The following is a 25,955-nucleotide window of genomic DNA, read 5'->3' as shown; positions in this document are numbered from 1 at the left end:
CTATCTAGAAATTTCTTGCCTATTTTTTTCCCTTGTTGGCTCTTCAATTAATTGCAAACCTCCACTGGAAACTTATTTTTCTCCCTTGCTTCTACTTCTCTCCTCCTCTGCTCTTGTTACTATTATTGAGTGCTATAATTTTGTCTTACCCTTGAAGGCAGTAATACTCAAGCTATGACTCTGGAGACCTGTAAGGGATTTCAGGAGCCTGTGAGGGTCTCTTCTGAGGTTTCTAGAAAGCATTGTGCACAATCCTGACAACTAACTTTTAGTTTAATGCTCTAAAAACAATTTGGGAATTAAAAGATACTCTGATAGGATAAAAGCAGACATGCATTCTCTCTCTCTCTCTGTCATACATATACATACACACACACACACACACACGTTTAAAGAAATAAAATACAAACATATGCTAGTGTGCTCGCTCTTTAAGTTTAATTCCAAGCATAATAAATTGGTACAGCTCACTTTATGAATTGATACCATTACATTTTTTCAGGTGCACTCCTTACACAGTCATGCAAAGCTCCAGCTCAAAAATGTTCATAACTATCATTGTCCTATTTGACAAACTTTGATGGCATTTAAAGTCTAAGCAAATAGCCATATCTCTAGAGCCAGTCACAAAGCAGGCAGCAGCTATGCAAGCATCCCCCACAGAGCTGGCTCCATGATGGTATGTAATTCACTCATGACTTGCAAGCAATATCCCTGACTTTTCTCCCAGAAGCATTACCACTTAATGAACACATCTTCATCCTGCTTTGTACAATTCACTGACATGCAGGCCCTCTATAGTATTTGCACTATAGTTTGGTAATTTGTCACTAGACACTAAACTACTTACATTCTGGAGGGCTTGCAGTACAGATCCTGAATTACTTGCATGACTGCATATTAGGCTGCTGAAATGGCAGCTTCTGTGTCCTGGCCTTATAAAACAGAGGTCTACTGAACAGTGATGCAAAACAGAGTGAAGGGCACGCATGGGAGTCAACGTCTGTGTTCAAAATCACAACAGATGGGTCATGGCCGCTCACTACGTCAATCCTTTTAGAAACTGGATTCCTCCAGAGTGTTTGCTGTGGCAACCCAGCCCTCAAAAGGATAGATGTTAAACCTGCCCTTTGAAAATATAACTAATGAAAAAATATGAAGTAACTAATATATCTCAAGCATACATCTCTAGCTAATTCTTCTAGATCTAGAATGACAGAATGCCAGCTACAGTTATAACAGACTAGGTGAAGAGCCAGCAAAAGGCTGAGCAGTTAAATACAGTTCAGGAAAAAAAGGGGAAGTGTGCATTGAAGGAGTCACTGTTTTCTACCATTGATAAATAGATGATTTGTGAAATAATATATATTAGGAGTTTGGCTCGTGGGAGCCTGGGTGTGGCTGGTGTTTGCTAACAGGATGTTGGAATCAGAGGTTCTGGACCAGGGCTGTGGCTGCACACAGACACTCAAGGAGTGAATTACATTCCAGCAGGCTCTTTGTGAGCAAACACCAGCCACACCCAGGCACGTGGTGACAGCACCTCACTGTTCTGGATTGCACCCTGGAAGGTCACAAGTACATCTTCTATCTTCCATTATAAGATACATAGAAAACTGTGATGGGTAAAAAAACCTGGGTGACTTCTACATTTTGCCATGTCTCCAAACAGGATGGAGCCCTCCAAGCTAATGGGAAGAAACAAGACCGCACCATAACTGGAGTCCACATTTCTTTTCCCTTTCTTCATTTGTGGAATAGCATTCAGTGTCACTTCTCACTATACCTCCTCCATACCATGCATCTTAATGAAACACACTGTCTATAGTACGGAATCTCTTTTCTAGATCTTAGCTCCGAGCTGGGATTCTCAAGACAAGTACCTCTCACACAGATTATTCTCAAGGAGGCTCAGCAGCTAGGAAACTGTTACTGAGTTTTGATTTTGAAGAAGTTTCAAGCCAAACTGCCCAACAAGAATAAAATCGAGTTACGCACAGATGTTTGATAAACCTCCCCACACAGGCCTGGCCTATGCACTCTTTAAAAAAGTGCCCCACTGATTCTCACACCACTGATAGAGATACAATGGACACAAGGCATAAGTGTTTTAGCTACTCTAGAGCTGCTTTGAGCCCATATAGATGACCGTGATTAAAATGTCTGTGCCCCATCGATGCTAGTGTTTTCAGTATTATTAACATTGCTGGTAGCAGTGGCACAAAAAAAATATTTAGTGCAGACACAGCCTAACCAAGCTATCGGGGCAATTTGCTACAGAAGTCTCTTTAAAAATATTTTTCCCTTCTAAAAGAGTTCTTGGCAGTTCCTGCTTTTTGAAGAAATCACAGAAGGTATCATTCTATGACATCAGACATGCAAGAAGTCTTATTGAAAACCTCGGTATCTGGGATGTTTCAGAATGGGCAGGGCTTCAGCAAGCGAGGATGTGGAATGCTAATTTCAGAAAGGGGAAAACATTTTTAAAAGACTAGTTAAAACATTTATTTGATGAATACGCTCCAAAGCCTGGTGAATGGAGCTGTACAGAAATCTGTACTTACCTGAGTCTTCATTTTTGCTTTATAGTTCACCTTTAAGGATGTGGTTTGGCTGTTGCATGAGCTAGCTCATCCTTACTTTTCCAACTCTCCCATTCAAGATGCCCAGGTAGGTGGCTACAAGGCCAGGGTTTCATGCTTATTTCCACTCTCCCTCATGGAAGATGGATCTGAGAATTATTTGTTTCAAAAGATTTTTAGGGCTGTCAAGCGATTAAAAAAATTAATTGCAATGAATTGCACTGTTAATAATAGAATACCATTTAAAGATTTTTGGATATTTTCTACATTTTCAAATACGTTGATATCATTTACAACACAGAATACAAAGTGTACAGTGCTCAGTATATGTTTGTTTTTTATTACAAATATTTGCACTGTATAAAACAAAAGAAATAGTATTTTTCAGTTCACCTAATACAAGTACTATAGTGCAATCTCTATCATTAAAGTTGAATTTACAAATGTAGAATTATGTTAAAAAAACCCTTCATTCAAAAATAACACAATGTCAAACTTTAGAGCTGCCAAGTCCACTCAGTCCTACTTCTTGTTAAGCCAGTCGCTCAGACAAACAAGTTTGTTTACATTTGCAGGAGATAATGCTGTCCGCTTCTTGTTTACAATGTCACCTGAAAGAGAGAACAGGCATTCACATGGCACTATTGTAGCCAGCGTTACAAGATATTTACATGCCAAATGCACTAAAGATTCACTGGGGGGAGGGATAGCTCAGTGGTTTGAGCATTGGCCTGCTAAACCCAGGATTGTGAGCTCCATCCTTGAGAGGGCCACTTAAGTAGCTGAGGCAATATCAATACTTGGTCCTGCTAGTGAAGGCTGAAGGCTGGACTCAATGATCTTTCAGGGTCCCTTCCAGTTTTATGAGATAGGTATATCTCTATATTAAAAAAAAAAAGTCCCTTTATGGTTCAACTACCATTCCAAAGGACATGCATCTATGCTGCTCATGGGTTCTGCTCAATAACAATCCAAAGCAGTGCAGACCAATGTATGTTCATTTTCATCATCTGAGTCAGATGCCACCCAGTAGGAGGTTTTTCTTTTTTTGGTGGTTCAGGTTCTGTAGTTTCTGTACTGAAGGGTTGCTCTTAAAACTTCTGGAAGCATGCTCCACACCTCATCCCTCTGATTTTAGAAGGTTAATCAGATTCTTAAACCTTGGGTCAAGTGCCATAGCTATCTTTAGAAATCTCACATTGGTACCTTCCTTGCATTTTGTCCGATCTGCAGTGAAAGTGTTCTTAAAAACAAACAACATGTACTGGGTCATCATCCAAGACTGCTATAACATGAAATATATTGTAGAATGCAGGCAAAACAGAGCAGGAGACATACAATTCTCTCCCAAAGAGTTCACAAATTTAATCACAAATTTAATTAACTTTTTTTTTTTTAAACAAGCATCATTAGCATGGAAGCGTGTCTGGAATGGTGGCCAAACCATGAAGGTGCATATGAATATTTAGCATATCTGGTACATAAATACCTTGCAACGCCAGCTACAAAAGTGCCATGCAGACACCTGTTCTCACTTTCAGGTGACATTGCAAATAATAAGCAGACAGCATTATCACCATAAATGTAAGCAAACTTGTTAGTCTTAGCGATTGGCTGAATGAGAAGTAGGACTGAGTGGACTTGTAGGCTCTAAAGTTTTATATGGTTTTGTTTTCAAGTGCAGTTATGTAACCAAAAAAAAATTCTACATTTCTAAGTTGCACTTTCACAATGAAGAGATTTCACCTCATACAAGTACTGTAGTGCAACAAGAAATACTATTTCTTTTATCATTTTTAGAGTGCAAATATTAGTAATCAAACATAATATAAAGTGAACACTGGATACTTTGTATTCTGTGTTGTAATTGAAATCAATATATTTGAAAATGTAGAAAAACATCCAAAAATATTTAATACATTTCAATTGGTATTCTATTGCTTAACAGTGCAATTAAAACTGCGATTAATTGCAATTAATTTTTTTTAACTGCAAATAATTTGAGTTAATTGCGAGAGCTAAAGATTTTATGTAGGTCCTCTGATGAAGCGGCTTGCAGCGGAGTCACCATCTGTCAGCATTGAACAGTACCACACTCAAGAGGAAAAGGAACATGGGGAGAAAATGTTCTTGAGTCCTACTTTGACCTTTCAGAATTCCATCTGTTCTTTTGTGACCATCCACACATCACTCTCTGATTCAACAATATCCTAATGTGAGCATATTAAAAAACCCTGCATCAAGCGAAATTGTGTAGCCAGTGTCAGAAATGAATCTGCTCCTTTTTGTGTCAGGCTCTGCCTATTTTCATTTTATGAAGGCTGAAATTTAACTGTTAGTAGTAAACAATTCTTCCTATTCTAATAGGGAGCCTCAGTCCTTAAACTGATTTTTGGTTGCCTTTGAAGAGGAGAAGGGGTGCGTGAAAGGAGGAAATTAATTTTGACATGAATAGTTATTTTTTTTAAATAAATTATTTTCATGGGTCCTCCCAAAGATGCCTCAATAACATCCAGATCTTCTTCTAGCAACCCTGCATATGAATGGCCCAGCTTAAGATGTGGCTCTTGCCAGTTTGACTGCTACTTTTAGTTACTACATACTGGTAAGCCTTGATTATATAATGAAGTGAGCAAAGCCTGGGCTGTGATTGACCATACTCATTCACAAAGAGAAAGAACATAGGTAATTTTCTGGGAATTGGGGAGGAGAAGTTTATTGTGCTTTTAAACCCATTATACCCTTGGATTAAAACAGGGATGGCCAAATATAGCCCACAGACTTACAACAGAGCCCTGAATGTATCCTTGTATTACAAATGAGGGTGGTCAATCAAGGCTACAAATCCCAGAATGCTCTGCTCCATCCTGACCAACCATAAACAACATCATCTTAAAAATGAGGCAGATGCAATATGATCTATTCTGCACAACTTGCTGGGCCCTCACGATCCTGGCAAATTGCCAACGTGGCCCTCAGTTGACTAGCATCATGGGAACGTTAGCCTTTCACTTACTGGGTTAGGAAGAAATAAGCTAGTATGTACTGAAGTGCTTGTCTGCTCCTATCTACTCACCCTCACATAATACAAGCAAAATTGCTTTGTTACATTTGACCTACATTGAGATTAACTTTCCAGCTATTCTCTGCATTATAAAAATATGATAGTGCATAGAAGCTATTTATCGCCTTATTTTAGGGAAATAATATTATGAACATCAATATGGCCAAGCTCCTGAAGATCAGATTCCAATTTGTCAGTCTGCTCACACATTTCGCAGTCCATCTGTTTTCTTTTGATGATAGCTGTGCAAAGCACCAGAGAAATTCACTTCAGAGACACGACCGTTGCTGATGTTTATTTTGATATTTCTGGCGAGTTTCAATATTTTCCATCTTTCACTATATCCCAACATTGCCTTTAATTGCTTCTTGTCAGCAGATTTTCAAGTTATCCCTCCTGGCTGTTTTCTCCCAGCTCCTTCATTATTTGACAACACTCCAGTCATGATATACTGCAGAAAGAGGTATCAAAATGGGAAAGCAGTTGATGAAATTCAAAATAAAAGTTAGGTAGGACTGTTATAGTACATGGCCAATGGCTAACTGAATAGTTTAAAAATCATCACAGAAAGAGGGTAAGAATATATCTGAAGAATGAATTTCTTTTCTCTGCTAAGACATCTCATTTTATATACATCCTCAACAAAAGTACTCAACAATTTCACGAAGCTTACCAAATTTCAGTCCAAATCTTTGAACTGTTCAAATTCTATTATATGCCATTACTCCCAGGGAGTAAAAGTTGAAAGAGAAGCTGAAACCATGTGATACACATGGGGAGGGGTTATGCTCACCTCCCTTGGACACAGGTGAAGCCTTCAGGCTGCTGAGAGCTTGCCAACGTAAACCCAGCACTGGAGCACAGTAGCTGGAGTGGGAAATAGTACAGTCCAGATGCAGATCAGTAAAACAAACTTTTTTAAAATTATTTATTTAGCTTACAGAGATTGTTGAAAGGAAATGCCTTTCCAGAAATTCTAACCTAGAAATGCTAGGAAAGCCAGTGTAGCCAGAACAATGAGGAGTACTTGAGACAATTCAATTAAAGTGGGCTATTATCAGCAGGAGGAAAAAAAATCACTTTTATAGTGGTAATCAGGGTGGCCCATTTCAAACAGTTGACAAGAAGGTGTGAGTAACACTGTGGGAAAAATTAGCATGGGGAAATTAGCTTTTAGCTTGTGAAATGACCCATCCACAGGCCTAATTTGACGGTGTCCAGTTTGCAAATTAATTCCAGTTCTGCAGTTTCTCGGAGTCTGTTTTTGAAGGTTTTTTTGTTGAAGAATTGCCACTTTTAAGTCTGTTATTGAGTGTCCAGGGAGGATGAAGTGTTCTCCGACTGGTTTTTGAATGTTATAATTCTTGACGTCTGATTTGTGCCCATTTATTCTTCTGCGTAGAGATTGTCCGGTTTGGCCAATGTACTATGCACCTGTGAATCATCTTCATTTCCTTTGCTTTCAGCTTCTGTGATGAAAGCCCAACTACAGTATTGGTCTCTTCAAAAGATGAGCTAGGCCGTGATTGTGGCAGAAGAACTTTTTCCCCCAGACACCACAACCCAACCACTAACTGTTCAATGAGCTAAAACAGTACAGGGCTCATCTAGAAGGGATCCAGCCAATAACAGATCAGCATCTAGTACGGACAGCTTTCTAGCTAGTTAACTATGGCCCCCATCACAATAGCATCCAAGCAGCTCCTGATCATGGGTTAATTTAACCTGACACTACCCCGGTGAAATAAGGGAATATTACAATCCCCATTTTACAGAAAGGGAATTAAGGCACAGAAGGATTTGCCCAAGGTCACACAAAGAAACTGACAAAACCAGGATCTGAACCCCATGTCTCCTGAATTCCAGCCCACTATCTGGGCTGAGAAGAATTTGGACTCAATGGAGGGACAAAGGGAACAACATCAGCAGAACCCTTTTCCTTTCCATTGGGGTAAGGTGGGTAGGTCCAATGAAGGGAAGGAGATAAATCGTGGGATGGAGGAATAGGGAGGAAGCTGGGGGGAAAGCTAAAGGCCACAGTGCAGAGATACAGGGGAAGGGAAAGTGGGGTATAGGGACAGGATTAAGTGAGAGGAGCAGAATGCAGAATTAAAATGACCATAGGAAGGGATTAAAACCAATGAGTAAATAGACTGGTATTGGTGAAACAAACATAAAAACAAAATACATAACCATTAATCCTTGTCTGTTTTACTTTAAACACATCTGATAAGTCTGGGTACAGCTTTACATAAATAAAGGCAAAATGATAAACATTTTAAAATGAGAGATTAAAAACATCTCATACAACATCCTTTCTTTCACTCACTGCTATGTGCATGCATGTTGTCTATTTAGATTATAAACTCTTAAGGGCAATGTCCAGCACATTCTAGGGACAAGGAACATTTTGGTTACATTATTTATAAATTCCAACCCCTCTCCTCTCCCTTCCTTGCCACAATGAAGGACAAAGAAACCCAGAGTGTCTCAGTAGCACATTTCACATCTCTGTTGCCCCAATTGCTGTGAAAAACAGAAGGCTGTCGGGTGTACTGACAAGACCAAACACTGTTGGAGGCAGAATGTAACCTGCTTATAGAGTGTTGGGCTCATCTTTGGATAGAATTGATTTTCCATAAACAGGAAAATCATATTTACCAATAAACTAATTAAGAAAGCTATACATACCAAGAAACACAGAATTAGGATGTCAATGAGATCCGTTCTCCCACAAGGCATCAATGCACAGCAATGGGAATCTGTTTGTTAGGGATCTCCACTCTGTCTACAGTGTAGTCACAGCCTGATAGCTCTGCACCAGCTATAAAGGGCCTAGTTGGAAAACTATCAAGTTATTGTACTTACACAACCCCTGCCCCTAGTGAGACATCCAGACAGCTTCCTAGTAACAGTTTGGCAGCTATCTTATTTTGGGGCCAACTCCACCTTTCTTTCAGCCCCAGGATTCTATAAATCTTCTGTTCCCCTGGGGGAAAGGGCACACTGAAGGAAATGAAAAATGGGAGAATTCTCTCTTTCCTGGAGGTTTGTGTGGTGGAGGGGGGGAGGGGAGTGGAGGATGATGATGAGAAAGAAGAAGGGGGTGGAGGAGGAAAAGAAACACAGCTGAGGTTAGGGTATCCGTTTCTTCCAAAAGGACAATCGTTCCATTTTTTGCCTACATAACTGCATGAGCATCTCTCCTTCACCTCCCTTTCCCTTTCTCACTTCCAAGAAAGCCAAGGATTCAGTTGTGGTCAAGGAAACCCATTAAGAGAGCATAAAAAGGAGAAAATACCTGGCCAGCCATAAATAAAATACCCCCATATCTTCACATGAAGCCAGATAATTCTAGCAGTTGTGGAAGAAATCTAAGTCTGCACATAAGTACAGTGAGCTGAGACCCAGAAGAGACTAGTGTACACAGTGCTTCTAACTTCTCTCCAACATCTCTGCTGTACTCTAGGATTTGTCTGCCACGTTTACAAGGTAGGAGGACAGAGAGGTTCTCAACTCCTATTTGTAGGAGATCCATGCTGAGGGACACAAGTGGCACTAGAATTGTAGTAGATACTTCAATTCTAAGCACCATTCTGATTCCTGTAAGAACTAGCTCCTCATTTCTACTGAGAATTTCTTGCAATAAGACCTTCAAAGGCTCTTTTCTGTGGCACTAAGGTATTTAAATCCCTACCATATAGAGGTTTCCAAAATCCACATTACTCTCCCCAAATACAAGTACCATCACCACCATTGTTACAGGCACCTTCAAAAATACTGGTATGACCAGACTGGGGACCATGCCCAAAACTACATTCCTGCTGGTTTAAAGCTTGCAACACACTGTATAATTTGATTGCCTTATTCCCTAAGAGCTGCCCCTTACACAGAATGTAGCCAACCTGTGATATTCACTGCTAGACTCAAATACTGTGGCAGGATTTTGATGTTTTTAAATAAAGTCTACATTTTATTACCAACAATTAAAGCTATGCATGTTAATTGAGGGCATGCCAAACCCCAATTTTCAGGTACTAGAGTGATCACCACAGAGTCAGGCAGAAATTCACCCCACACTCAAAAGCATCTGCTACCAGGCACAGCAATCCCAATAGGCTCATGCATTGGAAATCCTAGTTTTCCTATATAGTATTAAGGGTTGTCGTTCAGCAGGAAATGACTGGTGAAATTACAAGATTTGCTAAAGCATCTCCTTCCAGAGTTATAGTTCCTAAGAATGACACCACACTAGAGCAGCTTTTGGGAGTGGACAGATTGTTATTTATAACGGAAATATCCTCAGTTAAAGAATATCCTTTTATGGAAAAAAATTCAATCAATATACTTTGATGGTGTCCAGCATCTGGAAACAATACTTTCATCCTGGAAATAAAATGCAACAAGTCTTCATGTACAATAAGCACCTTTATTGAGCGTCTCACCATTCAATATAGATTCCATTTGACATCTTAAATTGCTGAATTATAATCCATTTTAATCTTTCATTAAGAAAGAAAGAGAAAGACTTCAATTTTGCTTGCATAAAAAATTAAATCTGTGTGGTGTATAATTATGTTACTATTAAAATAAAGGCCAGGGCTGTAGTCAAATAATCACTACCTATAATGCTGATGTCACACAAATTTCAAAGCCAAAAACGTTCTCTTTTCTATGGACTTATCCATATAAAAGGAACAACAAAAGTCAGTTTGTTCTGAAGGCTGAACAGCTAGAAAAAGTATTTTCTATTTCCTAGTTTTACATAAGCTGAACATTCACAAAAGCTATTAGGCAGCAAAATATTTTACATTTCAATCATGTAAAAAACTGAAATTTTAGACATAAACAAGCTAAATTTTCAGAGTATTGTTTGCATACAATCTAAATACAGTAGCCTCAAGACAGCAAAAGAGAGTTTCTTCTAGACATTTTGTATGCACACACAAAGTCATAGGCCATGATCCTGCACTGAGTACCATGCAGGCAGACCCATGTGCCCAGGCAGAGTCCCAATGATTTCAGTTAGACTCAGCCTGTACAGTTCCCAGTGCAAGAACAGGGCCTTAGAGCCTACATCTTGGCTGCTCTAGATTTAGTGCAGTTTTGGTTCAATGCTCAAGAACAGTTTTATAGGTACAATTTATTACAAACCAATGGCCAGATTTAATTTCTTAAAAGAGGGCTGCTTATTGTCAAATCTATGCTCAGACAGATAAAAATTCTGAATAATCGTAATACCCCTAATCTCATTTAAAGAAATTAATCTTCCTACAAGGGAGCCAGTCTCACTTTATAAGGATACCTGCATAGAAGTTTTTGCAACCTTATTTTGATATTTAACACTAACTGCCACTCAAGCCAATAAACGTTGCCTAGTCTACAGTACTACCAGTAAAAAGAACAAGTACTGGTGGCACCTTAGAGACTAACACATTTATTTGGACATAAGCTTTGGTGGGCTAAAACCCACTTCATCAGATGCATGCAGTGGGAAATACAGTAGGAAGATATATATACACAGAGAACATGAAAAAATGGGTGTTGCCATACCAGCTATAATGAGACTAATCAATTAAGGTGGGCTATTATCAGCAGGAAAGAAAAAAAAAACTTTTGTAGTGATAATCAGGATGGCCCATTTCCAACAGTTGACAAGAAGGTGTGAGTAACAGTAGAGGAAAAAAATAGCATGGGAAAATAGTTTTACTTTGTGTAATGACCCCTCCACTCCCAGTCTTTATTCAAGCATAATTTAATGATGTCCAGTTTGCAAATAATTCCAATTCAGCAGTTTCTCACTGGAGTCTGTTTTGAAGTTCTGCTGTAAAGAAAGGGAGCTACCCTGCTAACAGGCACACTTAAGCAGAATAGTTGGCTGAACTGGCACCCAAGGGTAAGCTTGCAGAATCATTTTTAAAAAGCTTAGGCCAACATGAGAGGGTAAGTTTCTCAATGGTATCCGACAGAAAGATGAAATGGTGTTTTAGGATCTAAAAGACTAGTTATAGAAATTAAGCCTTCAGCAGCATGGGAAGGCAGAAATTTCTAGGAAAGAAAAAAAAAAAAGAGTCAGCTTTTCAGTTATTTCCTCTTTTTGAAAAATAGTTTTTAGTCAGCAAGAGTTTCATCACTGTATTACAAAACACAGCATTGCTCTCTTCACATTGTTAACGTTTATGTTCTTTAGCAGCAGACAGTGTAAAGCATTTTCTATGAAAGCTAGGAAAGGAGTTCAGCTTGCAGTAGATTTTAGTTTATGCTTAAACACAACTCTCATCCCCACAAAAGAGCCCTAATGTGGAAAGCAACCCTTTAAAATGGGACCATAGACGTTAGTAGAGCAGGAACCCCGTAAACAATGAGGAAATAGCAGATGTCACCAACTAGCAAGGGTGAATGGGGTTGAGTAAAGAGATGAGAAATTAGGCCTTTGTAGAAATCCCGCATAATTCTGAGTTCTAGTTTGAAATGTGTAATGATCAGAATGTTCTAAAAGCCAAAGTAAATTTCTTATAGCAAAGGTCTTCCCCCAAGGACACAAGCAGCTTTTAGTAAGGTTGATAAAACTACATTATTAAAAGAAGTCCTGTTTTGTGCAATAAATTCTATTTCTTCTTAAAATAAATTATGTCATAAAGGCATCCCTGTTAAAATAACAAATCTATTGCCATCACTGTTCATATCCAAGCCCCATATTCCTCTCATTTTTCAATATACACGAACACGTAGTTGGATCTTCTAGCTACATTTCTTCTCCATTAGCTACAACCCAATGGAGAAAACTATTCAGCCTGCACACTGATTACCAAGGTCTTGCTTTAGGAAAAGTCTAGTTGCAGGGTAAGCATATACATGTGAAGGCAGATTTCAAATAATGTAATAGTGTTACTAACTAATAGTGGAATTTTCCACAAATTTTTAAACTCGGGATAAAATACATATACACACAGCTTGGACGCATAAAAGAAAGATGCCTCTGTCAATCAGCACTGTGTCCTGGAAGTTTTATAGCAAGAAAACACAACCTCCCCCCCACCCAATTTTTTCTGACGAGTACTTAAATAAGCCATCAAAGGTAGGCAGGACAAACATTTGAATCTTCCTTCCCCTCACACGCTTTCAGCTTTTTACAAGTTAATGATATCTGTTACTTCCTAAATAAATGCCTTAACATTAAGAGGCGACAGCTAATCACTCGTGAATATCCTGGCAATGGGGGAAAGCACTAGTAATGGTATGTATACACAAGGACAGAAGATGTGTAGGTAGTAACAGGCTTTTTCAAAACTTCCAAATGGGAGATGAAAAGAAAATTAAAAAGGTGAAGAAAGATATATGGCAGAATACTCTTATAATTGGCACCTGTGCGTTTCTGGCTGGTGGCAGCCACTTTCTTTGCAAAGTGATATTTGTGACACCAGCAGGGCAGGGTGCAGCATAAACTAGTTTTCAAATGGTTTCACATCAGAGAAATGTAATTACCAGGAGCACTAGAGGAGTTATTTTCCAGTAACATTGCCCCCCAATAGCAAGGAAGTTCAGATGGTTTAATGCTTTACTTTCCTACACAGACTGTATAGAACAAGAGGGTTGAAAATTCTCTAAGTCCTTTATGCGCTAGAGGGAGTATGTTCTCACCAAGGCAGAAGATGGGATTTGAACAAGTCTTTTTTTAAATGGGAAAAATTTGTTAATTTAGTGATTATGAAAGGTACTGAATCAACAGACCTAGACACCAAAGTTTTCCATTTATCAACACAACATGAAGCACAGGCAACTGTATACAATGCAAGTTTCTCCACAGTGCCAATCGATGTGCCATGACAACCTGGAGGGATGAGGTGCAGTGAACAGGGTTTTAATTTGCTGGCCTCTCTGCTGGGACTGCCAACCAGGTTCTTACTGTCAAATGTGGTGGTGAATTTTGCGATATGGACACTTGTCCAATAAGATCTGAATCGATATTATCTGCTCATTTTAGAGACGTCACCAATCAGGCAGATAGATTATGATCATTTGGTTGTTACCTTCCCACGCTGTAGAATTAAAATGGATTTTTGTTTAACAATGTTATTTACAAAGGCATAAGGGGAAAATAAACGCAGCAGGTGGATTCCAGTTTGGATTTTGAAAACTGGAAGTAATTAAAACATTTGTCATCTGTAGGAACTAAAAATTGCAAAGCCAGAGAGCTGGAGAGCATGTAGGTATATGTGCAAGTTTAATTTCTCAATAATGGTGATGGCGGTGGAAGAAATAGTCATCACATAAGACTATGGCATGAACTCCCCCACTCCACCTTTCCTATTTGAAAAAATTAAAATTTTTAATATTGAAGTACTAGTCCAAATCTCCATTTTTAAGAGAGATGCTGCTGTTCAAATAGCCACCTACTCAGTAGGCTGACGAAAAGCAGCACATGAAGGACAACCGCCACCATCAGTGGAGGATTTTTGAGCGTGCAGAATCACTTCCCCCTAGGCATAGTGTTAGTACCAGCATCAAACACAGAAATGCTAGGGAACATCATTCAGAATTATTTTTACAGCTGGTAATCTGTATGTTTACATATAGCTATTTTTAAATTCTTAAACAATTCATTGCAAAACAGGTTGAAAATTTAGTTATTTTCTTTGCCACAGTTCTAAGAGTAAGGGCACTGAAACATGTAGACTGAAAATTCCTATATGCACATGGCACATCATAATACAAATGAATAGGCATCCAGAGTGAAGGATTGTAACCAGATGCAAAAAGATGTGCTGTCTAATGTACACATATGTATATGTTAAGAAGTATTTTAAGATCTTATGTTGCACTCAAGATTCTGCGATTTTAATGATAGCTAAACCACTGACAAAGTAAGAAATGGATATTGCCCAAGATTTAAAACAAAAACAAAAACAAAGAACCCCCCCAGCAAGATAAACATCCAAGAAGATCTTACACTGAAGGAAAAAATTTCTGAGAAGTCTTTAAAGTTGTCGGACTTTTCTTTCAGTGCTTGCAATATTGACATCCAGTTTGTCTACTTTTCCAGTTAGCCGGTCAAGAATGTCATCCTGCTCTTCAATTTCTGTCTGCAGACCCAGAGCCAGGTTTTTCAGACGGCCCAGCCCAGAGGACATGTCATCTGCCAATGGAGAGAGGGAGTATGAAGGTTCAAACAGCAGGAATTACACGATATAGGGTGCCATTTAAATGGGTGCTGTCAAAATTCCCATTTCCCCCAAAACCTTAAATTAAACCAAGTGTCAGTGAAAGCTGCTTAGCTATTCCCCTACAATATTTGCAACACAAATGTTACAACACTGGTAGCACATTAGTACCAGAAAAGTGACTAATCTGTTTTCATTACTCAAAGTAAGTACATTGTAAACTAAAAGACAGAAATGGTGAAAACTAATTTTGATCTTTATAAACTAAGGTATTTGTTGTGTCTAAAACACACCCCTACCCCAATATAATGCAACCCGATATAACATGGTAAAGCAGTGCTCCGGAGGGGCGGGGCTGCACACTCCGGTGGATCAAAGCAAGTTCGATATAACGCGGTTTCACCTATAACGTGGTAAGATTTTTTGGCTCCCAAGGACAGCGTTATGTGGAGGTAGAGGTGTATATTTAAACATGTGAACTTTCTCCCTTTACTTTAAAGATGGATATTTTTTCCTTGCCTCTGTACATCTGACACCCTAACATGAGCAGTCTCTCATAGTTAGTTAGTATTTTAAGCTCATTAAAAGGAGGTTTTAAGCATTTGCTTATGAAGGCTTCAGAATCCAAACTGATGTGTTACTGACATTCATATAAACTCAAACATACTATGCAAAATAAATGGTACATTCTACATTACAGGAGACTATGGTATTCATATTTTTGGTATTTAAATGCTAACATGAGTATTTCCTTACTGGTATTCTTATCAGTAATACCCAGCTAATGTGCTTTTTCAGCATAGCCGGATGAACCTGCTTGGCCCTGTTCCATTCATTTGAAGAGATGTTGCATAGGAATGTCTGCACAGCGACTGGTTAAACATACAGCAGATATTATTTTGATGTAGTCAAAGGCAAGATATTTAAATTACGCAAAGTAGCAATTGGTACCAGGTTAAAAAGTTTTGGGATGACCGTACTGTGGCTTTCTTTAAAAAATAAATTGTTCAGCAGTTCAGTAACCAAACATCTTTGAATAATTGTTTTTGTCTTAGTGAAGTCCAATACTGAAATAAAAGCCATAGGCTCACAGAAAACAGAAAATGCTGAGACCCCGGCAGGGATACCCCATTGCAGATGTTAGTTTCCATACATATTTATATTATTGCAATAATCCTAGCCAGTTTCAATCTATAACTGGTTTTACGTTAAAAGCATTTTTAACTCAGATCTATTACTAACCTGTGTCATCTGTCCTACAACAGTCTGCCATCTGGTCAAAATCCATTTTGGACAAGAAGCAGACCACTAAATTCATAGTATGTGCAAAACATGATGGGACTTAATTGTGAAGACTGGCCTAAAGCATGTAGCAGATCTACCAGGCAGACGCTTTTGAAATTGAAACTGCATACACAGAGGATCTTGTATGATTAAAGGTCTGTGTGTAAACTAAACACAAAGTTTTAAGGACAGAGCTAGCTGGGAATAGACTGCTCTGAATTCTCTCAGGCTTTAAATAGCGAGATATGGAAATCATGTTAAGTCACAGAGCTTCCATTTCTAACTCACCTAAGTTGCTGTCAATTTTCTGGTGGTAAGCTCGGAGATGTTGATTCTTTGGATAAACATCAGGTTGGACAGAAGATTCTGAATTGGTTCCACTGAAATCATAGTCTGTTAACAACATAAGACATTTCTAGTCCACATAAATAAACAAAGGAATGGTTCAGAACTATTAAGAATTGCTCTAGCTGACTGACAGCTGGCTTTTTGTCATTTGACTTTCTCAGTGAGACCTAATAGATTCAATGAAACATCACTATCAGTAGGTCTAGCTTTACGATATGCAGAGATACAAGTTTGCGAGTGGATTTCCTGGTTGTAAATTAAAGCAGTAACTAAAGTCCTGTGTGTTGCTTTCTGTAGTCCTGTTACTTAGCTGGGAAAAAAACTGGATCAAAGCCACAAAAGCCAAACAGTGCTCCTTAAGGGCAAGTCACTAGGAAGCTCTTGTACCTCTTGTAGTCAGCTTTCATATGTTGGAGATCTATTTAAATGTTTTAAACACAAGAAATCCCAAGTTTTGTGTTTGTTTTTTAATTAACTGAAAGGCTTCTAGCCTTCTGTTGTAAATTAATGCTTTGCTATCTTCAGAGTGAAGCTCTCTATACGTTGGCAGACAAACGATAGAGCCAGAAGTGTCATTTCTGCACCCCATATAACATGGTAAATGCTAAGTGGTGAAATTAACCATTTAAGTGCCAAACACCAAGTTCACGCAATTGTTACGTTTTCAGTGTGCATTAGATCAGTAAGGTACAGTGTTGCTTTATTAAATAGATCTATTTCAAAGACTTCAGTATTTTCTAACCCCCACAAATATAGAAAACTAGCTATAACATGGGCCCTTATTTAAAGCAGGCTATGGCCATTCAGCATCAGACATTAGCTGAAGTTTGTTTAGTACAAGAGCAAGGAACAGAACAAAAGCCTACATGCTATTTTGTATGAATAAGACGTGTCTCCCGGACTAGGGTTAGCTACATCTGTACTGATAAAGGAGTCAGCCACATTTGAAAGCTGTGGTAACACATGGTTGAAATATGCTCCTTCTGAACCATTTTTAACCATTTGACTGACAGGATATGGCTATACTTGAACAGACTAGGTAGGTTCTTGTACACTGCTTAGGCTGCATCTGCAGGAGGAAGGAACAGTGCTGAATCTTGCAAGCTTCTAACCCTCTTTATTGTTAGTGTCTATATGTGATGATACTCTTTCCAGGAAGGCTAAATAGACACAACTCTAAGCTATGTAAAGTACACCCAAAGTGACGGGCAACATCAAATACATTAACAAACCAGAATTACGCAGCTTCCTTAAATTTGGATGACTCTCCTGGTACTTTGACTCCTGTTCTTTACTAAAGACCATGGCTTCTTTTAATCTGGTGAGAGAAAAAATAAAGATGAAATATTCTTGGTGCCCACTGGTTGAATTTTGTACCGATTGAATAGAATTAGGCCCCAAATTCCTTTAAGAGTAGTTAACTGCTTCTTACTCAGAACCAGCTCCCCTTCTCTTGACGTTCATTTTTAATCTTACATGGCTCAATCAAGCCCCCCCTGAAGACAACAGAAAAATTCCTATAAACTTCTGTGGGAACAGAATCAAGCCCTCAGTCTTTACCAGTGGAGGCACTCGCCAAGACATATAGCCAAAGACCATACACTAACCTGCCCCCCCGCCCTCGAAACAACAATACAGGAACAATGTTGCTGTGTTATTCACACACTGCTGCTGCATTGAAGGTGAATGTCACATGGTTCTGCTCTAAGAAGTCAGTTAGCTTAATTTTTGTTTGTTTTTATTCAGAGTTGTTAGTAAACTGGAAAGAGAAATAGTACAAGACCACAGGATATTTAAGAGGGAGTTTTTCAGTATGCTTGATTATGGCAGGGGTCCAGCTCTGGATTTCCTACTTTTTTTCTTTTTAAACTGGTACGCAAGTTTACAAGGCTGTACAACTACAAACCTCTACAGAGTTCCCATTAAAGGAACTTCCTAGATAATATGAAATTATTCTTACCACAAGGACTAAAAAAACTTTTTAGCAAAAGCATCAGAGAAGAAAATAGTCACCATCTTGCTAATTTACAACATACACTTGAAAGAACCTGATCCCCATTACAAGTCATTGGAAAATTGGAACATTTCAGAACTACTGTAAGACAAATTCTATAACAACTAAAATAAAAATTATTCAATTTTGGATCAGCCATATTTAATATAGTTTCTTACCATCCTGTGATGATACTGATTTTCTCTAGAGATCATGAAAAACACTTAGCACCCATACAGCACTTTTGTCTTCAAATGCTTTCAATAGTCAACTTTCTTATTACCCCATGAAATATATCTGCATGTACCAGTACAAACTCGCAGCAACATAATTTCCATGACTAAGGCTTAAAAACATTCTTTTTTTCTTCCAAATTTTGAAATCAAGTTAGAAAATTAAAGATTTAGCTGTCTTTAACATATAACAAACATTTTTTGCAATATTTGATTGACCATTTAAGTATCGAAGACTTTTCATCTTTAGTGGGCAGAAACGCATGCTGGTTTGATCAAAATTCCAGAGGCTTATATTTATTAGTATAGAGTACCGAAGTATGTGCTAGGAGATCACAATACAGATGAAAAACTTTGTCATTGACCTAAAGAGCTTCCAGACTAAAGCCTCAACACTGCTGTTTGGTCTGTGCTGACTGGTGCCTATGCAGACTCCAGCGCAGAACTGGGGTTCAATATCAGACACAGCACAACAGAGTAAGATGACTATTACTCAGGCTAGTACACAGCATGGAATAAAGGAGAATGGAGGTTATGTTATTTAAACTAAAATGTGTTGGCTACTTCTAAATTGTGCAAGAAGTAGATTTTAAGAAGGGATCCGAATAGAGAAGGGGATAGTGGCCCTGCAGACCATCTCAAGAAATCTATTCCAGCCATAGGGGTGACATGATGGAGTAGTGTTCTTTTAGTCTACATCCTGCAGTGCACAGAATCAGTTTTCAAGACTTCTCTACTAAGAGCCAGGTATCCCTGCCAACCGTAGATGACTCATGCCTCCCCATACTGGGGGGAAGGTGGGCACAATCTAAAGAGGAGGACACATTACCACCTTGCATGTCTCCTTTGTCCAGTGACAGCCCCCTGCCCCAGCCTCGGTGCTCTCCCCACCCCATATTACATGTGGGGGCTGCTGGGGACAGGGGCCCAAGCATGCTGGGGGGCAGGTGCAGTGGGAGAACAGAGCCCTTCTCCATCCTCCGCAGGCCAATCTAGGGCAATGGCAATTGTGAAAAAGGATGAATAAAACCCCACATGCCCCACCTATGCGTCGCCTCTGCTGCCAACTCCAACTGACCACTACCACTCTTAAAATTCTCATTCTACTCACCTGCTGTTTCCTTGGTACTCAGGGGCTCCATTCTGCTCAGGCTTGGTCTCTGGAGGTTTCGATTTGAAGTAGTTTACAAAACCACCAAAGACACTCTTAATGCTGTTTATGTGTCTCTGACTAATCTTTAAATCCTGCTCCATTTTATCCACCATTCGTTCAGTGCGCTTTAGTGCTTCACCCTGACGTACAAGTTCCTAAAGGGAAATAGAAAAATGGAAGTTAGTTAAGTCAAGGGATAGATTGTGATGTCAATGATTTCAACATTTAGGAATAAGCTTTCAAGAGCTGCCTTTCCCCTTTTCAGTCTAGCGGGCTGTGTTTTATGGATAATTATGTAGAATTGCTATACATCTCCTTAGCATGTAAGAGATCCTCTTTGTTTATCATACATGCATTTAAAGTGTCACAGCTTTAAGATATTGTTCTTACTCAGGAGAGCCAGTTAGATGGAAACAGGAAGCCAGAATACTGAATCCTTCCTGAAATTTGAGTTAAGCCCTCCTTGCTTACATATGTCTAGACCAGTGGTCCCCAACGCGGTGCCCGCGGGTGCCATGGCGCCCGCCAGGGCATTTATGTGCGCCCGCCTAGTGCCCAGCAGGGAAGAGAAGCCGCGGCCCCATGCCTGCCGGGGACAAAGAACTCCAGGGCTGCAGGCGCTGGTGTTCTCTGTCCCTGGCAGACACGGGGCTGCGGCTTCTTTCTGGCTTCTCTGGAGCTGCAGGCTGCGGGCGCCGGTGTTCTCTGTCCCCGGCAGGCGCCGGGCCGCATCTTCTCTCTGGCTTCGAAGCCAGAGAGAAGCCGTGGCCCAGCCTCTGCCGGGGACAGAGAACTCTGGGGCTGTAGGCTGCGGGCGCCAGTGTTCTCGGTCCCTGGTAGGCGCGGGGATGTGGCTTAAGCTGGAGAGAAACCGCGGCCCCACGCCTGCCGGGGACAGAGAACTCCGGGGCTGCGGGCACTGGCGTTCTCTGTCCCTGGCAGGCGTGGGGCTGCTTCGAAGCCAGAGAGAAGCCGCGGCACCGCCCCTGCTGGAGACGGGAACTCTGGGGTGGCAGGCTTCATTCTATGTTAAAGAAAGAATAATAAATATATTTGGACCAGCAGTTCAACAATGTTTAACTTTTTTAAAATAAATAAGATGAAAACTGTTTATGATATTTATTTTGTAAAAACTCCTTAATTTTTCTTACAGGTAGATAAAGAGCAAATTCACATGGTAAGGTGAAAGAGTAATTGCCGAATAATTTAATTAATACCTTTTACATGTAAAATTACCCTTTTTATCTTATGGATTCATATATTATGTATATTAACTATGATGTTTTTCGTATTATTTAATGTACAAATACAAAATAAGCCTTGAAAAATTGTTGGCGCCCGCCACACTCTTCTGAAAACATGAATGTGATACTGGCCACAAAAAGGTTGGGGACCACTGTACTAGACCATGCTGCCTCATATCATATTTAATTATGCATGCAGCAATTCCTAATGTGGATGATGAAAGTGACAAATAGAAATGGTCCAGATTTGAACCAGTCTACCTGCTAGTACAAATGTTTGTAAATCTTTACTCTGCAGTTGTAAGCAGGCTATGATCAGGAATCAAACCAGCATCTCGCTAAGCTCTCTGGCCTGCCACCCAAAGGGACTGCTTCTTACTGCTCCACAAAAGTGGAGCAGCAGAATTAGTTTCACTTTCCTATTCCGTCGTACAAGCTCAGTAGAAAAGTGGAAACAACAAGATTCCTTATTAATTTAATTCTGTCTTCAGCATTAGATGCATGCAAACAAAAGCAACAAAAACTTGACAATTACATTTCAGGGTGGTGGCAACTGTGAAAAAGGATGACTAAAAGCTTCCAGGAAGAGGAGGATAACCAATAAAAGAGAAAGCAAAAAATGTAGACAGAGGAAAACAGACATGCTTGAACAAAAAAGTGCCTCTTTCTCCCTGAAGTATTTCTAAAGCGTCTAGCCCTGTGGCACTAAAATCAAGAACTGCCAACTCCAGCTCAAGGCAACTGTAGCCTTCATTAGCTCTACAGTTCTTATTAAGAAATGCCAACTTCCTGCCACCTACTGTGAACAAGATCTAGAAACTTGTTATAGTCACAATTTTTATCAGGTCCTAACACCTTTATCTGCCCTTGCTAAGGTATGTTATATTGTACCATGGAAGTACAGAGCTGAAAAGAGATTACTAATGCAGAATCTACGCTAGTGAGGCAAGTAATGCTGTTAGAATTATTTCAATTCCTGGTTGACATTTTCACTAACAAAGGGTACCATTTTCACACTAATAGTCTGCACTAGGTCATTCAGAAAGGATCCATTGATATAAGAAAATAACACTAACATTTTTCTAAGAGTCTTTTCTGCATTAACTGATTCCTACAGCCTATGCTTTTAAAATTCTAAAGCACACAGGTATGCAGTTTGATATTTCAATGGTTTAACGATATGCAGCCAGAATCCATCTGCTTGCAGTTGCTTTAATGAAAAACAGAACTGCTGTCCATATTCTCTCCTAGATTTACCAAATTTTAGATGACTAGTTTTATCGTGTCTTTTTACTTTCTGTTTCCCCACTCCAGCAACCACTTCTGTGCCATTCAGACTCTACCATTAACACTAAATCAGGCCTACATCGCAAATTTCTTTCAGATTTTCAGTAACAGACCAAATTGTTTTGTGATAAGTGTTGGATTTTTCCTTCCACTATTAGAGAATTTTTCTCAAAGTGTACATATTGAAGAGTTTACTATCTTTAATCAAGTTACTCATGCAAGTTATTATAGACAATTATATGACTTGTGTATATGTATTCCCTCAGAATAGTATATGCAAACATTACTACCATTTGAGCAAACATCCTCCCTCAACAGATGATGCAGCCCAGAAGACCAAATTAGTGACTCAAGATACTTGGAATAGGTATCATCATCACTTATTCTGAAACATCCCCATCAGACTCAGGGAAATAATTAACAGGGATGAGTCTAAGCACATTGCATTGTGCGCTATAGTAGTTGCAGGCCACAACTTAACAGGAAAAAGAAGGTCTATCAGACTTCACACAGGTAGAACAATCATTTTCAACAAACAATTGTAGTAACAGAATACCTTCATAGGTTTTGCTAATTTTTAATTGGCATTTTTATTAAAATACAGTTACACATCAGACTAATGTTATTAGAGTCTTAATCAGATCCTATAAAGGAAAGATTCATTGAAAGAACTCAGGTTCGCTCTCCTTAAGACTTTAAAAAAGCCAAGGAACCTGCAACTTGGATTTAAAAACAAACAAAAAAACTAACTAGGAGGAAGGATAGCTCAGTAGTTTGAACAATGTCCTGCTAAACCCAGGGTTGTGAGTTCAGTCCTTGAATGGGCCACTTAGGGATCTGGGGCAAAATCAGTACTTGGTCCTGCTGGTGAAGGCAGGGGGCTGGACTTGATGACTTTCAGGGTCCCTTCCAGCTCTATGAGATTATATATATATATATATATATATATATGGAGATATACCTAACTAACAGTTTCACTGCCATTATCACCTCCCAGCCCTGGCAACAATGAACAATTTCTACAGACTACCAAGAGAAACTAATAGGAGTATTTGATAAAAGACAAAGTTTTCACTTTAAACCCCCTTTAAATACAGTTTATAAAGCAGTTCACCATGACAGCAAACAAAATATTGGCAGTTAAGGCTTTTTAAGGTACTGAACTAGATTTTTTTTTTCCTGGTTTCAGGTGTTTTTGAAGTTTGTGTAGACTACACAGACATTTAATAAGACCAGTAGGCCAATACGGACCTTTTTGATATGGTTAGTTAAAAGCTGAAGCCACTCGGCATGAATATATTGTCACAATCAAACTTGTCTCCTGATCCTGCACTCATTTAGCCCCATGCTACTCTACTGAGGAAAGTCACACACATGCTTAAATGTTTACAAGATGTGGGCCTGACTGGTCTCTTTATCTTTAGTGTTAATATTGCTGAGTGAGTCTAATATGTGACTAAATAAACCAGAAGAGAACTTACATAAAGTTTTCATTATATCTTGTATAAAATGAACATTACTGTCATTAAGAACTTACCTCTGATGTGGCTACTCCAATTTGCTCAGATTCATAAATGAGGGAAAGAGATCTATTACTGCTGTCTTCTGTGGCCTGAGCCCGCCTCAGAACTTCGTGCTGAAGATACCTCTGTTTATTTGTAGCCTCCCTACCTTGCCTTTCAGTAGGGTCATCAAAGATGTCATTTCCATTGTTCCACTTCACTGGCTTCAAACCTTCATCTTCATCATCATCATCAAAGGGATTATAGTTTTTTGTGTAAGATGACATAATGCCAGTTCTTGTTTTCTCCCTTTGCTATAGTTTGAGTGAAACTAGAGATAAGTGAGGTTGAAGTCACACTGGCATTCCCAGGGCCTACAGCAACCGCTTCGTTTCAGAGGGATTGAACCTCAATGGGATGAAAAATCTGTAAAGGAAACAGTTATTTATCTTTAGAACACTGAGTTAAGAAAAACTGTACACAAAGGTATAAAAATATAAGCTGTGATATGAGCCATGGAAGATACATAAGGGAGAGAGGAGCAAATACATTATATATCTAGGTGGGAAATTGCATCTTGGTATTTCAGTTCCTTCCCCCAGTATAACAAACTCCGCTTCTGGGGCACAATGGATCTCTCCATTGCAAGGTAAAACTCATCTGTGCAGGAAACTGCAAATTCTCAGGGGCTGGTTCAAGACTGCAGAACCAGTAGATCCCACTGGATCTACAAGCCATCATAGATTACACCACCTTCTGTTTCAAGCATAACAGATACTTATTTAACATTGCGTTTGCTAATACTTACTCATAGCGCAGTGTACATATAATTTATAAAACAAAACATTACACTGCATGTTAAATTTTCCCCTAGGGAAGAGGATGAGAGAAAGAATGAGCCACACATGACAGATATTAGTCACGTTGCTCAATACGCTACTAGAAGATGCTCAGATACTATGCTGAGGAGGCAGTAGAAGAACCTGTAGAGACAAACTAAACAAATCACAGTAGATTTATCTACTCCCACCTTTTCATGTTCTCTGTATGTATAGATATATATCTTTTTACTATATGTTCCATTCTATGCATCCGAAGAAGCGAGCTGTAGCCCACGAAAGCTTATGCTCAAATAAATGTGTTAGTCTCTAAGGTGCCACAAGTACTCCTGTTCTTTTTGCGGAGACAGACCAACACAGCTGCTACTCTGAAACCCAGCATTACCCTTTGACAATCATTAAAGTAATTCCAGACACAAAACTACAGCAGTTGCACTGACATTCGCCTTGTTTTAATAGATACCACGGGCCAGCTAAACCCGCTCTCTCTCATGGAGCCTCCTGCTAGCTAGCTCCTGCCTTCTCCTCCCGGACCTGTCACACGGCAGATGGGAGAGCCTTCTCCTCGGCAGCTCCGCCGGGGACGGGGCTTTTCCCTGTCTCGGCCCAGATCCCCAGCTCTGCCCCGCTGTGGGCCGCTCCCTGGGAAGCTCTCAGGCATTACTCTGCAGTCGTGGCCGGGGGGGGGGGGGCGATCCTAATGCACGGACCGCCCCGCCAGCACCACCCCGGGGTACGTGGCCTGTATCATCGCCCCACACACCTGGGGACCCGGCCGGGGGGGTGTTGAACCCCTGACAGACGCGGCGGCGGCGGCGGCGGCGGCGCGGTCCCCCCCCGCCGCCGCCGCCCGTCGGGGAGCCCCACGCCCCTTCCGCCTCCGAGACGCCCCCACTCCCGGCGCTCCGGGCCCCAACCCCTCGGAGCCGGGACACCGCCCCTCGCAGGGCCAGGGAGCCGCTTCCCCCGAGGGCCCTGTGACCGAGATCACCTCCTGGCCTCGCTCCCGCGGTGAGGGGCCGAGCCGGGCCGCCGGTTCACCACACCGGCCCTCACTCACCCGCCGCTACCGCCGCCAGCGACCCCGACTCCCGCCCGAGCGGCGCCAGCACCCGCCGGCCTCCTCCAGCCCGTGACTACTGGCTTAAACCATCGCTGCCCCTGCGCAGGGGAAGCGGCTGGAACGAACTATCGCTACCCGCGGGTGGGGGTGTGTGTGAAACCATTCTAGCCCGGGGAAGCGGGAACCTCCAGGCTGGGGCGAG

At 40.3% G+C, this 25,955-nt stretch overlaps 1 protein-coding gene across 4 annotated transcripts; it reads right to left on the bottom strand.

Moving 5' to 3' along the window:
- Nucleotides 1–5,926: 5,926 nt before the first annotated feature.
- On the bottom strand, nt 5,927–25,898 carry SNAP29 (synaptosome associated protein 29). Of its 4 annotated transcripts, none has more exons than XM_044990048.1 (7): nt 25,751–25,898; nt 23,887–24,277; nt 19,777–19,973; nt 17,672–17,757; nt 16,380–16,484; nt 14,597–14,782; nt 5,927–6,097 (listed from the first exon to the last, which is right to left on the bottom strand). In XM_044990048.1, the coding sequence occupies exons 2-6, from the start codon at nt 24,136–24,138 to the stop codon at nt 14,625–14,627; spliced, it is 798 nt and encodes a 265-aa protein (XP_044845983.1). In that variant the 5' UTR covers nt 24,139–24,277; nt 25,751–25,898; the 3' UTR covers nt 5,927–6,097; nt 14,597–14,624. The 4 variants fall into 4 exon arrangements, with proteins under 4 accessions (XP_044845983.1, XP_044845985.1, XP_044845982.1 ...); XM_044990050.1 differs by lacking the exon at nt 5,927–6,097 and adding an exon at nt 11,613–11,694; XM_044990047.1 differs by lacking the exon at nt 5,927–6,097 and having other exon boundaries at nt 11,613–14,782.
- Between the last annotated feature and the right edge of the window lie 57 nt (nt 25,899–25,955).

The sequence above is a fragment of the Mauremys mutica genome, chromosome 16, assembly GCF_020497125.1.
Source record: "Mauremys mutica isolate MM-2020 ecotype Southern chromosome 16, ASM2049712v1, whole genome shotgun sequence".
NCBI classification, from domain to species: Eukaryota; Metazoa; Chordata; order Testudines; family Geoemydidae; genus Mauremys; species Mauremys mutica.
This window is presented reverse-complemented; position numbering and strand designations above follow the sequence as displayed.